General features: G+C 30.4%; 2 protein-coding genes across 2 annotated transcripts; both read left to right on the top strand.

Moving 5' to 3' along the window:
• The first annotated feature begins 1,691 nt into the window (after nt 1-1,691).
• On the top strand, nt 1,692-7,995 carry LOC105619867 (ras GTPase-activating protein 3). Its single transcript, XM_012201386.1, has 15 exons — nt 1,692-1,746; nt 3,449-3,569; nt 3,660-3,929; nt 4,091-4,247; nt 4,448-4,635; nt 4,719-5,054; nt 5,164-5,365; nt 5,453-5,671; nt 5,754-5,878; nt 5,993-6,127; nt 6,344-6,385; nt 6,480-6,586; nt 6,675-6,918; nt 7,002-7,343; nt 7,440-7,995. Exons 1-15 carry the CDS (start codon nt 1,692-1,694, stop codon nt 7,993-7,995), a joined length of 3,099 nt encoding a protein of 1,032 aa, XP_012056776.1.
• A 5,162-nt stretch (nt 7,996-13,157) lies between these two features.
• LOC105619868 (myb-like protein X) lies at nt 13,158-17,863 on the top strand. Its single transcript, XM_012201387.1, has 9 exons — nt 13,158-13,209; nt 14,583-14,780; nt 14,884-15,354; nt 15,419-15,648; nt 15,782-15,866; nt 16,143-16,217; nt 16,540-16,824; nt 16,923-17,324; nt 17,646-17,863. The coding sequence occupies exons 1-9, from the start codon at nt 13,158-13,160 to the stop codon at nt 17,861-17,863; spliced, it is 2,016 nt and encodes a 671-aa protein (XP_012056777.1).
• The last annotated feature ends 186 nt before the right edge of the window (nt 17,864-18,049 follow it).

An 18,049-nucleotide genomic window follows, 5' to 3' on the forward strand; every position in this document is an offset into this window, starting at 1 on the left:
ACATTCTTTCTTTATATACATATATATATATATATATATATATGTATATATATGTGTATAAAAAAGAATTGAATATAAGAGAGTGTGCGCTTCAGATAGAAAGAGAAAGAGGGGAGAAAATAGAGAGAGACGAATCGTGTGAGAAGTGGGTTTAATCCTGTGCTCATATATGTCATGTGCTCACATCGCGAACGACGGAGAGCGTGACGCGCGTACTTTTATGTGTTAGTCACCCGGTACAAGTCAACCTCGTAACGAGGAGTTATCGTACCATGGTACACACGATCGATCCATTGACGAATTGTTGCACGAAAAAATAAATGGATGCGTTGGATTGGAAAATATATATTTCTTTATTACATTATACAATTTCACTATATAAATGATGTAATAAAAATAATATGAAAAAAATAATGAGAGAGGAAGAAAGAGAAGATAAAACTAAATATTCTTGTAGATAAAATTCAAAGAACCAAAAAATTAATCCTTTTGTTCCTAAGAACTATTGTAGTAGTTTATTAAAAATTATTATTAAAAAATTAGAGCGCAATATTATTGTTGATTATTATTAAATAATATACAATTAAATATATGTAATGTGATAAAATTATACAATTTCAACTGTGATACATACACAGCTGAGAAAAATAATTCTTTTGGAAAAGAGTAGAACGTACATTTAATTTATTTGTGCCATACTTTATTTTGGTTCTAATAGAAAGACTTATAAATTTAATCTAACTTTTGGATTGAGAATTTAGCTTTTCATATTATTGTTTTAATTCTAATAGTTAATTAAAATTCGATACCAGTCGTAATTACTAAGATTAAGTTTTAACTTTAACTCTAATTGTTCACTAATGATAGAAATATATCTTACATCATCTTACGATATCGAAAACAAAAACTATAGTACGTCATCATCTGCCATTCACACCGAGTGACGAGACGAGAATAAGAATAATCTATCATTACATCGGTATTATCGTACATTATTAATACATCTTCTCGTAAAAAAAAGCAGGTTTTGCAATAATCGTCGCGTCACGATTGCTGCATTCATAGTTGCAGATTATCGATTCCATTCACGTAGTAAAACATGCGTATTCGGATGAATGTCGATTGTTCCGAAACGAACCATATCAATAATATTTCTGCAACATGTATACAAATTTGAAATTAATATTCCTGAGTCTTGTAATACGGCGTAATTATAAAATTTGATACTCGCAAAGAGAAATCCCATGTTCACAAATGAAGTTGGAAGCAGTGCAGCGTACGTCGTGACGACGAAATGAACAATGTATGTAAGCGCGATAAGTCGTAAGGCTTAAGCCATCTCGTGTTTCCGCACGTCTCCACCACAATCCACACGCAGTCTCTTTTCCATGTATTTGTAAAGCGTGAGCACAAACGCGCGAGCTCGACAAGAACGGACGTAAGAAGGAAGTAATAGTCATAATGGCATCGCGTGATAATGGGAGGAGAGGGGATGCGAGAAGTCGGATAGTCAGATCCAGTCAGATGTAGCGTAGCGAGGAAGGAGCCAGAGCCAAGCTAGACGGCACAGGTAGAGCTAGGGAAGGGGCACCAGGATGTGGCATTACGGCCCTGACTTAGACCCATTCACAGAATGAACGAACCGCTTGCGTTTCGTTCGTGTAGTCACTCAGTAGTGTCATGGAGGTAACATGGCCGAGAAGACGCGCCTAGTCCGCGTTGAAGAAAGGCTAAGGATCAAAATCGGTAGGAGGATAGGCGTGCGGCCGCTACTGCGAGTGATTTACGAGCGTAATGTACGACGCGAGTTGTCGCCACGCGATATCTCCGTGGATGTGGCCGCGATCGCGAGTCATTTTCCTCGCGCCGCGCGCGTTCGGGATGTCACCTAATTCGACTCCCACGGCCGTATCCACCTTCTCACCGAACAGAGACTTGAAATGGGCAACGAACGCCGGCCGATGATCGCATATCGGGCCGATCTACGAATCGATCGATGACGTCTGATTTTCACGTGAAATTCGCTGGCAATCGACGCGTACATTCTCAACTCCCACGCGTCGTTGTCCTCCTACGCGCCGCGCGCGCGCGCGTATGTGTGTGTGTGTGTGTGTGTGTGTGTGTGTATGCGCGTGCGTGCATGCGTGCGTAATTGCTGTGTATGCCGCACGATCGTACGGCAAGAAAGATTGTGCGTGAAAAGACGTACTTACCGAAATTTTCAATGGTTAGTCTTCGATCGGATATTAAGTCTCGTCTTTCGCTCCCACCAAATACGCGACGTGCGTTCCTATGAATGACTTCGATTGCCGTCTAGCGTGAGAGAAGCGGCGTAGTGTATCTATTTCTTTTCAGTCTCGTTAATCCCCCGTGACTTTCTATGAATTACCGAAATTACGATGCGGTCCTTTCACTTGCATTCGAGAAATTATTTAATAAATAATGAACGACATTAATACGTTTACAATAGCATTTGAAAAGTTTAAAATAAAATTAAGATCTTGTCTTGAAATGTCTGATACAGATAAGAAATTTCGAAAAATCGTTCATTGTTATTGAAAATATAATTATGTCGATGAAAATAAAAGTGGATAAAAATAAAATCAGCGTATTGCATAACAATAATTATTGGAAATCAATTACTCGATTCAGTATTCAAGTTACTTTGTACGACATTCATTTTTTTTTATTCTATTGCAACGTGTGATAATGTAAACAATATATTTTTCTAATAGCGATTCGGTTGGTCGCACTAAGGCACTGGTGCATATTAAAACTGTTGTATATTGATTTAATCAGAGTGTAAATGTAAAATGCAGATATTTCAAAATGTAAAATATATATTTTGTCTAATAATATAATGAGGTATATTGAAAATTTCGCGAATTAACTCGTTTCTATTAAATATTTATATTAAACATACATTTTTATGTTAATTTGTGTACAACGGCTTTAATATGTATATTCGAATTTGCTATAATTTATCAATACTTTTCTTCTGTGTGAAATTGTTGCATGAAATGATATTCCAAGTGAGAAAATTTACAATGACATGATTGCAAGATATGAGTGTGTTTAAATGCAATAATTTTTTTTATCTTATGGTGAATTCGATCACTACACTGGATTAAAAATTGCTTTATGGTATCTAAATGCAGTGGCATAATATGATTAACTTCAACTATAAAAAAATACGTATATTTATATTAAATAATATGACGTTATTTTTAAGCATTTAATCATTTAAAATATTTGTATGGTTTTACATTTAATTTTGCCAATTTTATGTATAATAGCTTTTAATTAGCATTAATCCAGTGTGAAAGTAACCGGATTTGCTATTACCATTCTGAATTTGTTTGAACTATGATTAAGATGTAATTCAAATATCTCTGAACTATTTCTCAAGAAATACTAGCAATTAAGTAATTACTGATACTTTCTACAGGAGAAGCAAAGAACCTTCAAAGTCGAAGTCATGGATCTCCAGGTACACGAGATGTTTACTGCACCTTATCGCTGGATCAAGAGGAAATATTCAGAACGACAACTATGGAAAGAACTCTCAAGTAAGTCTGCTAAAATTTATTTGCTTTTTATGATATAATTCATAAATTAAAATAATTTCGAAATAAATATTTTTTGTTCTCTTTGTACAGTCCGTTTTTTGGAGAGGAATTTCAATTTGAAGTGCCCAGAAAATTTCGTTACCTTGGTATTTATGTATATGATAGAGATAGACATTTAAAACAAGATAAAATTTTGGGAAAAGTAGCAATAAAAAGAGAAGATTTAGCTACATATCATAACAAAGAGCATTGGTTTCCTCTGAAACCAGTCGATGCTGACTCTGAAGTCCAAGGCAAGGCTCATTTAGAACTTGCTTTACAACCTCAAGTTGAACACGCTCAGCCTAAACTTACAGTAAGGTGAGTAGTGATCAAATAGTATAATATATTATACATATATATATATATATATATATATATATATATATATATATATATTATATTACATATGTGCACAACTATCTTGTATATAAAAAACTGAATCTATAATATTCAGTAATATTTGACTATATGTATTGCAGAATAATAGAATGTAGTGAATTAACCATTAAAAATGGTAGCTGTGATCCCTTTGCAACTGTTACAGTCATTTATAGTAATGGTAAACAAATATCAAAACGCACAAAAGTTAAAAAGAAAACAGCATCTCCACGTTTTAATGAAACATTTGTATTTGAGGTAAGAAAATATATTATCTTTTCACCTTGTTTTCTTTGTGTGTGTGTGTGTATGTGTATGTGTGTGTATGTGTGTGTGTGTGTGTGTGTGTGTGTGTGCGCGCGCGCGCGCGCGTGTGTGTGTATTTATATGTATTCGTGTTGTATAGAATATTATACGTACATACAAAGTATATGAAATTGCTTTCTTTTATATTACAGCCAGAGTTAACCGAGACCAGAGACAAAGATGTCTCCCATTATTCTATTGAAGGAGCTGAAGTTGGAGAAGTAGTTGTTGGTTTGTGGCATGCATCTCCTGGTATGGGAGAGCAACCGGTGTTTCTTGGCGAAATTCGTGTAACGTTGAAAGGATTACAAAAACAACCAACTAGTACAACAACCGCATGGTATATATATATTGCATACATTTTGCAAGGATCATGGATTTGCACGACAGTCTGAATAAATTACATTATTTGATTTTATACAGGTATTTTTTACAACCTAGAGCAGCAAAACATCGTCCAAGTAAAATTTCAAGTAATTCAACACCACCTGGTACGTTACCAGGTTTGGGATCTTTACGTTTGAAGATTCATTATGTAGCCGATCACGTTTTTTCGTCTGAAATGTATGATAGACTGAAAAGTCTATTATTACAAAGCGTCAATGTTCAACCGATAACGTCATCGGCTGTTTATATATTGGGTGAAATTGTAGCTAGTAAAATGGAAGCTGCACAACCATTAGTTCGAGTATTGGTGCATCATGGACAGTTGGTATCCGTAATGCGAGCACTTGCTAGTCATGAGATTTCTAAATTGACGTAAGTCAACTAATTATGTTATAATTTAGATAAAGATATCAATTGTTAGTAAATATTTATAATTGCATATTGTAATTATATAATTTATCATTTAATAAATTTATTTAAGTGACCCAACGACCATTTTTCGCGGTAATACCTTAGTGAGCAAGATGATGGACGAGGGCATGAGATTAGCAGGTCTTCATTATTTGCACAGTACTCTTAGACCTGCGATGGAACAAGTCTTTCTTGAAAAAAAACCATGTGAAATAGATCCATCTCGGGTAAAAGATGGCAATACAATAGAGACGAATTTAACGAATTTAAAGGTATTGAATCATAAATACTTATCACATACATATAAACGCGTGCGTTTTTTCCAAATGAAATGGTAAATTGCTATTTTTTTTTTATAGGAATATGTTGAAAGAGTATTTATGGCAATAACAACATCGGGAGTAAGATGTCCGCCTTTAATGTGTGAAATGTTCTGGTGTTTGAGAGAGCTCGCTGCAACTCACTTTCCAAAAAACAAGGAAGTGAGATATTCGGTGATAAGTGGATTTATCTTTTTACGATTTTTTGCTCCTGCAATATTGGGTCCAAGATTATTTGATATCACTACTGAACAAATTGTAAATAACTGATCTATTTATAAGGGAAGATTTTATATATTTTAATATAATAGTTATAAATTTATCTTATATGTTGTTACAGGATTCTCAGACCAATAGGACATTAACATTAATATCTAAGACGATTCAAAGTCTTGGAAATTTAGTATCTTGCAGAGGAGGTGCAGGCAGTGTATGCAAAGAAGAATACATGGAATGTGTATATAGGTAAGGTTGTGATAAAAATATAAACACTTCATACATAAGAAAAAAAGGCAAGATTTAGAGATAAGTAAACACAACAATCTGTTTTCGTTATATGCATAATTTTTGTTTTTATAGAGAATTTTATACAGAAAGACATATACAAGCAGTAAAGCAATTTCTAGAATTAATATCGACCAGTAGTAATAGTAGCGGTATCACAAAGCAGCGTCCAATGGTATTGCAAGAACAACCAGTGGTACTCAAAGAAGGGTACGTATACAGATATTTATCATATTTCTCTTTATCGCTTATCTTTTTATCAAAAATTCATAAACGTACATGCGCTACAGAGAGGGGGAAGGAGAGAATTTAATAAATTCTCTAAAAATATAATAAATATTCTTTGAATGAGATTGTTATTTTAAAATATTTATAATATTGAGATTATACAAGTAAATTTCTAAAAACTTTGTCTATTTCTAATAGAATATACTTTCTCTTTATGCATACTACTGATTGTAACAAGAGGTTTGTATTATTGTACAATTTTATATGTGTATGTTTATTAAAATATAATCTTCATGCGAGAATATTTTAATTGTATTTTTTTTTTTTTTAACAGAGTAATGATTAAAAGAGCACAAGGCAGAAAAAGATTTGGTCGCAAGAATTTTAAGCAGAGATACTTTAGACTTACCACACATGATTTGACATACTCTAAAACCAAAGGTGAATAATTTTTTATGATATAAATATCTCTTTCTCTTAAGAAAAAACTATACAAGAAAAATACAAAATTTTATGAAATAATTTTCAGGTAAAGAACCTTTGTGTAAGATACCATTAGAAGAAATTTTAGCAGTGGAAAGACTTCATGAAGATTCTTTTAAAATGAAAAACATGTTTCAAATTATTCAACCACAAAGAGCATTATATGTTCAAGCTGGTAATTGTGTAGAAGAAAAAGAATGGATTGACATTCTTACAAAAATATGTCAAACAAACAGTAATCGCTTAGAAAAGTATCATCCGAGTGCATACATCAATGGTCATTGGCTTTGGTAAGTAATAATGATAAATATCAAGAAACGTGTATATATTTCTATTCTAATTATGTGTTTATGTTTCTGCTGATAATATCTAGTTGTCGGGCAGTTGCTGAAGTTGCACCAGGATGTAGTCAAGTATCGCCAGGTGTAGAGGCTGGACTACGAATGGTCTTAGATCCGGATCGCGATTTGCAGAGAATACATTCGTTAATCTTCACAAATATGCCGCGTCTCGAGACATTGATGAATGCATGTGAATGCCAAGCAGTTTATGGCGCTAGCGATATGTGTGTTATTCCGGACGGTGGATCGCCTATTGAAGATGTACCTTCATGTTTCAAGACTTTAAACGCACTTAGAGAAGCTGCATACGCGTTGCAGCGTGAACATAGAGCCTATTTTAGAAAACTGGCACGCGACACCAAGTACGGCAGCAAGTATGTCATACGCTCGATTGTTTTATCAGATGTAGCTTAGATTTTTGCTATTTAAAGTATTTAATGAAATAATATTTGGATACTTTACTCTTGTAGACAAGCTCCCATCGGTGATGACAACTACCTCCACTTAGCTAGTAGAGCAGGATTCGATAATCAGTTTACAAAGCGAATGTTCGAGTCGGATGGTCTAAATCAACGATCCATAGATACGGAACATTACGACACGGGATTCTCTAGAAAAATGGTCGAGAGTCAAAGATACGACGAAACATTGAGAAAGCGTCTTGATTCTGACTCCATTAATCGTAGGTATGAGAATGAAAATAACTTGTTGCGAGGATACGAAAGCAAAAGTGATACTATCAGGAGTATCCAAAATGATCTCAGAAAATTCGATCATAGTTTAAATAATACATTAAGATCTGATAAATCGGAAAAAAACGCTAATGAAAATATGGAAAATAATAAAAGGCTAGACAGCACTAGTCTACTGACAGCAGATAGTATTAATTTATCAGGTACATTATCGCGGAAATTGGGAAATTATGACAACACTAGAATGCTGAGCGAATGTACATTGACAAGACGATTACAGGACGAGGTCCCTGACATACCTTGTAATTCGATGAGTGAGCGTGGCAATCATTAATTTATCTATAATGTACAAATATAAGTTGCACGTTCCTAGAAATTGAGAAAAAATTCCGAGAGACAAGAAAAAAGATGGAGATTTTTACATTGGTCGTTTCTTTAAATTAAAAGAACAGTACAATCTTCTAGCTACTTTTTTATCTCTATATATGTATATACATACATACTTATATACATAAGATATACATATGTATATATTGTATGTACAATATGTACATAGGATTGTATACGAATATATGTACAATCTTTTTTTCTGTATAAATTAATGATTCCGCTGTTGGAGGCAATGTTTTCTGTGTCTACCTTTTAGAATGAATCGTTTTAATTAATCTCATATCTGGACATTACACTGTTATAAATGTTCTTAAATTTCATTAAACTTTTAATGTACACTATTAAAAATTCCATGAAATTCAATATACTTTTAAATTACACAATTTAAATTTAATTTTATGACATTACATTAAATTTAATGTATTTATAACTGAAAAGTATATTTGTGTATGTACGTGTACATGAAATTTAATGTACATGTTCATTACATTTAAGTAACTACTGTAATTTAATTTTCAGTTAAATCATTCGTTATTTTTAATTTTGTTTATGATCACGAGCTTTATTTACATGTAAAGAAAGCATTTCTAACAGTGTAGGTAAATATGAGAGAATTTTAACAATGTAATTTAACATCTTTTGATTTGTTACCATGCTGTGCAGAGAACGTAACATCTTGTCATTACAGAAATCTCTACTATTTATTGATTATTTATTTATTATCTCACCTCATTTCAATATATTGAAAATGTATGTGCATAAACATGACATTGGCTGTGTTATTGCACAACTTGTAATCTCATTCATCGAGTTCTCGCAGATATAAAACACTCAACGTTTATATAATATTGTGTAATAGTTATTATTCTAGACTATAGAAAAATTACTGTAATGAACACAATTATCGTTATCTTTCACATATATAATTCCATCAATTTTGAACATAATTCATTATAAATACATACATAAAATAAAAGTAAAAAGGCTTATTAATGTTGCAAATAGAATTGATTACAATTTAGTAAAGACTTTCAAAACTTTTAAACAAACATATCTTTGTTGTAGCATAGCTTGTATAAATTCTTTTGTATTGTTGCTTGTTTAATCGAACTATTATAGGGAAAGACATTTGATACTGGTACTAAATTCATTAAATTAATTTTTTTCATAAAAACCTAAACGAAAGTAAATTTTTTTATTGCATTTATTATTTTGTAAATTCTTTTTTTTTATAAAATAGTTTGAAACATATATATATATATATTTATTCAAGAATACGTATCTTTCATTATCAACTTATAAATCAACTTATAAACTCTTATATTCTATTAATTATTTTAATATAGATTTTTACATAAAAACAAAAATGTTAAATGTGCGAAAAAAATGCTAGATCTGTTAATTTTTATTAGAAAAGAAATTATATATATAACAAATACAACAAAAAGATCTTGTACTCCCAATCTGTTGCTGAATACTACTTCACTACATTAATAAGTTTTACTTCACTACATTAATAAGTTTTGTTTTTATATATTATTTGTGTATTGTATGATATTATTATAATTATGTATTGAATGAATATTTGATCAATTTTCTGTGATAGAATATGTAATCAGCATTCGTAATAACTTTTAAACTATTTTAGCTACACAAATTTTCTATTTAAGATATCATTTATAATTAATTTGAAATCTTTTTACACTTCTTAGAACACATTCGGCATTTATTAAAAGACTATATCTTTAATTATATAACTACAATGATGATAATTATATTTTGCTTTATGTAGCAAATTATGTTCTATTTTATTCTAATAAATGAAAAAAAGATTAGGTCATGCAATATACTTTTGTAATGCTTGCATTAAGTTAAAATTAACTATTTAAAATATTGTTTAGTAATTATCTGATTAATTCTTTAAACCGTAGATCATTCTTGATGTGAATCAATTAATTAGTGTAAAGATAATAAAACACACATATACTTAATGTAAAAAAGATTAGTTGCTTATAATAATTTTTTTAGAGCAATTCTGAAAAGTATTGACAATATTTGATTTTTGTTGCAATAAATTAAAATTATAAATTAAATAAAATAGAGAGAGAGAGAGAGAGAGAGAAAATGCAAGAAAAACATAATGTATGTTTGTGAATGAGCCTAAAAGCGTTTCTTCATCTTCTGATAGAGCATGAAGAAAAATGTATTAAATATAAAAATATCTGTTTAGTTGAGGCTATATAAAAAGATAACTTTATTATATATATTCATATAACAATGATTTATAATACATAGAGTTGTGAAAACAACTGTAACCGAAAATTATATGTTTCGTGATGTGAAACTGTTATGTCAAATAGCTCTACAAGCCATACTAATATTACAACTATAATCCCTCCATTCTAGTAGAGAACAATTATAATAACATTACAATAACAAGAAAATTGTTAAGGCAAAGGTATATAGTTATCGTTCAATTATTATATAAATATTATACACAGTTTATAAACATTAGTTATGTACAGCGTGTACAGAAATCTCTTTTCCACATGCAGGAAATAAATCTCCATTTAATCTTTTTATCTATTTGCTAGTTATAAGATTTAAGATAATTTAGTAAATCTGTAGATAAATCAAATTATTTATAAAATAGTTGAATTATCTAAATATATTGAGCGAGATTAAGATACTGTGTGTGAACTTAGTTTGAAAACTTAACATATCCATACAAGGCCTTTGTATATAGAATTTTTTCGTTATTTAGTGTAGAAAATATTATAGTAATATTATATAAATCGTTAAGTAAAACTGTTAGATGCAAATTAGCGAACAATTTTACATGATATTAGTTTATTATTATATGATATCGCGCGCGCGCGATTTTTTTCTTTATTGTATGATATAGAGAAATACAAGTATCTTCAAAATAAATACGATCGAACCAATTAATGGGCTGCGTTTTGCAGAGAAAACGTTAGTGAATACTCAGTGATTCTGTAATACAATTAATTCTTGCTTTTAGTTCTTCGTTGGATCTAAATGTAGGAACTAATAAAGAATCACTGCACTCATTAATCAGTTTTCTTTACTGAACGCAGTCAATGTCACAAGTACACCTCGTACTTGAAAGGAAAATGTAACTTAGTTTATATAATTGATTATTAAAGTCAATTATTTATTTAAAATTGTTACAATCGCAATAAATTTTCATTAGAAGACTTTAATCTTGTATTCTCTTGTTTTCCGATAATATTAATTCTCCATTGCATTTTTTATTTACAAATTGAATATAATTTTTTACGTATTAAGTACAGCAAATAATCAAGATGTTTAAAAACGCTTATGTTATCGTTTGTAATTAGAAAGCACTGTTATGGAATTTTTTATGTATTATTAAAAGCTTGGAAAGGAGAAAAAAATTCCATGATAAATTGTTACATACGATTTAGAAGATTCAAAGTTACAATTCATCTTCAAAAATCGCGATGAATACAAAAAATTTATCTCATTCTACATATTTTGATAAAAAATTTGATGCAGGTATATGTAGTAATTCTACTTACGAACGGTATTATTTATATTAATTTTATATTAATAATTTAATATTTTTATATAATCTCTCTTGTTGTGTTCACCCAACTATCTATATCTTGTAGAAAACCTTAGCATAGACTGTGCCTTAAAATCGATGTTGTGGACTCAAGAATGTTTTCTCTTAAATCTACAGAGACCATTATGTACATGTACATTCATATACAATATACATATATGCATACGTGTACGCGTGTATGTATATGATGTATATACTAAATTTTCATAGCAGAAATATCCTAAATATATCATACGAATATCCTACAGGCATTATGATAGCTTTAGGCTGTCCCTGTAATATAATTTGGACATTTCTGCTGTATAGGAGTATGTAATACATTATTTAATTAAAATAAAAGAGAGAAAAACTAATGTTCTGTAATACACTTTTGTGTATTTTAATATTGTACATAAGTTTTTTCCTGCAATAAACGAAACGTGTTCTTTTATGTACAATAACTAACGCATTTTTGCGTTCGCATCAACATCCATATTCATTTAGAGTTGTGTAATGATCTTTTGTAATTAACACATACATTCGAATTCTTTGTGATGATTGGAAAAATTAAGATGCTATTGGACAATAACGAGATATATGAAATAAAAAATTCTTTTCAATTTGGAATTATTTGAATGAGAAAAGAGAGTGTGTGAAAAATAATTTTACGTGTATTACATATAGAAAATATTTGATAAAAATTCTATAAGATTTTTTTATGAATGAAACAATTTATGTATATAAAACAATTGCTTTCGTAATTTCGTGAATGCTACGTGATCTCGAAATAATTTTTCGTTATCAGATTGTCAGTCGATAACATCGAAAAAATGAAATATCGAAACAAATTAATTGCATTCACTCTACAAATTCGATTTTTTTTTCGAAATATATCTATGCAACTATGACAACAAGTTATTAAACAATCAATATTCGTGAACGAAAAGAATTATTGTATCATAATTAAAGAATGTAATGCGAAATATATTTTTTTAATTATGAAATTAAATTTTTAATGAAGAGCGAGATCTCTGACAAGAGTATAAAATTCCTACACCTATCATGAATTCATTAATATTAGTCGATCGATTAATATTAGTCGAATATTAGTTCGATTTTATTGTACCGATTGATTCTATTGATAAATCAATGACAATGGACAATAATAGATTTGTTTGTGTTGTTAGAAATTCCCAAAAATGCTCTTAAAACGAGATGAATGTATATTCGGGCGTTTGAAGAGAAGAGAAAGAAAGAAGAAGCAAAGATAATTTCGAGTGCAAAAAGTGTAAGAACACGCGAACAGATCTAATAAATTGCAGTTGGCATGCGCAACGGACTAGTTACTCTAGTGATATCGAATAAATTTATATTAGGATGTTTCGCGCTCGGCAGTGCCGATCTACTATCCGCGAATCAAATTTTTGTAGAGTGGTGCCGTGAACGATCGACGTTTTGAAAATTTAAATTCTTCGCGACGATCAGCAGTACTCTAGAAAGCGTTTACTCGTCGAAGAATGTCCGGCGATGTGCAGCCAAGGAAACGGAAGGAAAAACGACGTAAGAAAGGTAAAATGAGTGCAATTGTCACAGCACTTTCGTAACACGATTCTTATAGTTGTACGATATTTTTAGCGATGTTTGTTTCTTTTATTTTTATCTCACTCCTATCGCTCTAGTTCAAGTATGTTTCTCTCGTTTTCTTCATTTGAAAACATCAAAATCTCACGCTTATGTTCTTCCTTTTTTTTTATATTTCTTACTAAAGAATTGCGCTTTGCGCGCCATTATGAGATTTCATAATTATGATTTTATGCCCACGAACTAAATGATTGTCATATTTTGCGCATATATTTGCGAGACGAACATTACGTTGGAACGAAACGACCTCGCGCCCTATGATATTACGGGCACATAATGCAGTTTTATTCTTACGATCTTCTGTCAAGTTCCAAAAATATCCGCGCACTGCGGCTGTCAGCGACTAGCAGCCACTGACGGCCATTGACAGTCACTGGCCCCGATCATATGCGCGCGACACATTTATTTTATGTTGATTTTTATTCATATCCATCAACTCTTTAATACTTGCAATGATAATAATGGTCAACATATTTATTGCAACAGCTCGCTTCTTATAAAAACGCAATTGTATGATCGACAATCAATCATCTTGTATGATTGTATGATTAATACTGTTTTAAAAAAATGACCGTTTCATATAATTTCCGTAAATTACATCTCAAGAAATTTTTTCATTTTAAAAATCAATTTCTTTTAGATCGGAGTATATCAGAATAATATTAATAATGTCGTTAGTTGACATGAAATTAGATTCTTTATCAATATAATTCTCATTAGATGCGTATAAAGTTTTGATTGACCCAAGAAAATTTGGCAAAGTCATTCAAATTAGAAAATGTGAATTTTAGTATCTTTCGAGCCAACATACCCTTTAGCTTTCAAAAATAGATTAAACTGTATTATCCAATCCAAAAGCATTTCTTGTGCAACTATTTTTGAATTTTGCTCTACTTTTTGTATACGTTATTGCTTATATAAATCACTCTTATACATATCACGATACGAGCTTTACATTTTAAGAAAATTAATTATTAATTGAAATAATAATTATTTATTGCATGTATATATGTGATTTTAATATCGCATTCTCAAGATTTTATTTCGTATATTCACTTTAAACTCGATATTGAAAAAGTTATTCTCTCTTTCTCCCCTCCCTTCCGTCCTTCCCCTCTCTTCTTCTCTTTCTCTCTCTCTCTTTCTCTCCCTCTTTTTCTCTCTTTCTTTGTTCTCCTTTTAACAATGTTTAAAAATAATTTTACTTTTTATTTCCTTGTGTCTTGTGATTTGTTATTTATTAAGTTCATGTATAGAAATAAATTGTTAATAACTCAAACATTTTTTTGAATTATATTTAGATGATGAAGATACCGGTACCCCACCACCTACTTTGATCAGCCCGACTGATACTTCTGCCGAAAATGTCACTATTCATATTTATAAAGAAAGCAGCACAGGCGGACATTGGTGTGCTCGAATTATATTTTTTATTTTATTGGCTGTTCTTGCAGGATTAATTGGTATAATAATCTTCGAACATAGAGGAACTACAGATGGTAAATAAAAAAATAAAATATTTCGACATAGTGCAATAATCTTAACTAAACGTAAGAAGAAATTTATGCTAAAATCACATCTTTATATTTTATAATTTTTAAGTTGATACGCCGATAGCATCGTCACGTTGGGCAAGTATATTTGAAGGCTGGGTAGATGATTCATCATCCAATCATGGCGAACTAGAAGAAAAGCAAGAAGTTAACGAAGAAGCAGAGGGAGAAGAGGAGGAGGAAGAAGAAGAAGAGGGGGAGAAGGAGGAAGAGGAAGAGGAGGGGAAGGAGGAGGAAGAAGAAGAGGAAGAGGAGGAAGAAAGGGAAGTAGATCGTGATGAAAAAAAATTAACAAGAGTTGAGAAAGAAGAAGATGATGGTAGTATAGAACAAGATATGGAAGAAAATGGCGAAGAAGAAGAAACACAAGAGGAGGAAGAGGAAGAGGAGGAGGAAGAGGATGATGACGAAGAAGATAAGGAAGAGGTAGAGGAAGAAGAAAAATGGCAAGAAGAAGAAGAGGAAGAGCATAAAGAAGAAAGAGAAAAGAATAATATAGAAGTTGAAGATACATCAGATGGTACGTGAATTGCGCTACATTATAAAAATTCCAAGCATATTTTTTATTAAAATAATATCTTCAGAATTTGATGATGACGCGCAACAAGACGCTGCTGGCATATTAGAAGAAATTGACGAGACAGATGAGAACGAAGATGTAGATGAGGAAAACAATATGATTGATATGGAACTTGATGAATTTAATACAGTTGATAATTCTGCAGAAGAGAAGAATGATGATGTACCTGAAGAATTCCCAAGTATACCTGGCGTTAATGAAATCGATGACAACAGTGCTGAACCTCTAGAAGAGGTATATACATATTGTTCTCTATTAATTTTATATGTATCGTTTTATTTATAACTATTTCTCTAGGATTATCTCTTTTCGATTATTTTATTTATATTTATATTACGATATTTTGTCATTGATGCCTTTTTATCAGATAGAAGGTGAAGAAGTTGAAGAAGAAAATTTAAATGATGCAGATAGTGAACCCGAAGAAGAAGAAGTTGAAGAACCTACTAGTGGTAAGTTATAGTAGGTAGTTCATAACAAAACATATATCAACAATATCCTCGAAATAATTACATAAATAAATATATTTACATTATATTTGATCCTCCATGCTCTTTTTTCATCTCGTTTAATTTTAAATGACATATAATAACCACAGATAATATAAGCATCATCATTATAGAATAAAATATTAAAATTAAAATATTAAAATATATTTGCTTTATATTAATCACGATATTTTCTTATAATAAAAAAGGTAGCAATCAGAAATAATATCGTGGTTGCAGTGGCTGTGAAGTTTGGGGTTGGTGTTGCACTTGTTGTTGCTGCGCATTTTGTTCTCGTTAGACGGTGGAACAACGGTAAATTTAATTTTCATTATACATTATCAGTATATTTTTTATAGTTGTAGTTATAGGGTATATAAAAAAATTATTAATATAACATATATTAGATGTGAATCAATATCAGATGTAAAAATATTGAAATAATTATATTTAAAAAATTAAAATGAAATTTTGCAGGTAAGTAATTTGTTTATGTAGATATATTTATTATAATTGATCATAATTCAATTAAGACATATTTGACATGTTTAAAAAACAAAAATTTAGAATCAATAAATAATTATATTTTTCTTGTACATGTTAATAATATGTAACACTGAATGATTCAATTTTTTAGTTGATATTGGTACTTTTCGTTCTCCGCATGATATAACCAACATACTTGATCAATCAAGAAGTGAAACAATAATTTCACCTTCTCACCTTAAGCAAGTAATTAAGTCAATTGAGAAAGTTGAAAATAAAACATCTTTGCAAGTAAAAAATAACGAAGATTTGAGATCTAAATACAATAAGTTGCAAGAAGATAATATTTCTTTAACCGACTTAATGAAACCGATTCCACAAGATGAAGTAACACAAGTAAAAGAAAAATTTTCAGCTCGAAACACAAGTAAAGAAGGTATGGTGTTAATGATTTATCGTTTTTCGTTGTATTTTCTTATATCTTTTGTTGATAAATTATACAACAGATTTGTTTATTTATATTCTTAATCATAGAAATGAATATTAGACATGATCAATCTAAGATATCATCGGAGGAAGAAGAAGAAGAAGAAGAAGAAGAAGATTATGAATTAGAAACATCAGAAGGTGAACGTGTTTCTGAGTTAGAAGAAGACGATGGAGAACAGATGAAAGATAAAGCTGAACAAGAATATGAAGAAGAAGAAGATGAAGAAGAAGAAGAAGAAATTGAAGATGATGAGGAAATCGAAAATGTTGATGATTCCGAATTAATAGCTAAATTGGACGCAAAATATGGAAAATTACCTACTCCACAAGATAGTGAAGTTGAAGAAGTAGAAGAAGAGGCGGAGGAGGAGGAGGATGAAGAAGAGGAGGAAGAAGAGGAAGAAAAGATGGTTGAAGAGGAACATGATAAGATGCCAAATTGGAAACGTAAATAGTAAATTATTAATTTTAATATTCTTTTTTATTCTAATTAATAGTATGATTAACAGTATACATAATTTTTTGTTAAATATATAATAGAGAAATTAGTACGATTCTAGAAAATACTTTGTTGTCATTTTCTCAGATTAAATATTACCATTTCCCAGTTACAAATAATTTAAATTTTACATGTGAGACATAATTAAAATGAGCATGGAGGATCTTTGTTTTAATCCTTCTTAACATTTTTTTAAATGTATACAATAAAAAAATATAGATTTAAATATATCTTTCTATTTTTGCGAAATTATTACTTTTCATAAACAGGTGCTAAAGAGTTAAAGGGCTCAAATGTGGAACCTCAAACGAAAAGATCCATTCAACAGACAAGGAGGGAGATTAAGCAAGTGGATAATAAACAACCTAAAGATGGAGAAAAAGCTTATGATTTTAGTAAGAACACATCAAATATAGATGATACAATCGTGTACGAAGAAAATAATTCTGAAGAATATCAGATTGATAAAGAGTTTTACAGTTTTTAGAATGTATGTTCTTGCAAAATAACTTTGGTGAGACATACCTGTTTTTTCTTCTTCTGATACATCGCTACTGTTTTCTCGATATTATATTTATATCGTAAATACGCGATGTGTGAAATCTGCAGTTTTAAAATATTAAAATATGATAATTATATATATATATATATATATATATATATATATATATAT

This window comes from Atta cephalotes, assembly GCF_000143395.1.
Source record: "Atta cephalotes unplaced genomic scaffold scaffold00023, whole genome shotgun sequence".
Taxonomy (NCBI): domain Eukaryota; kingdom Metazoa; phylum Arthropoda; class Insecta; order Hymenoptera; family Formicidae; genus Atta; species Atta cephalotes.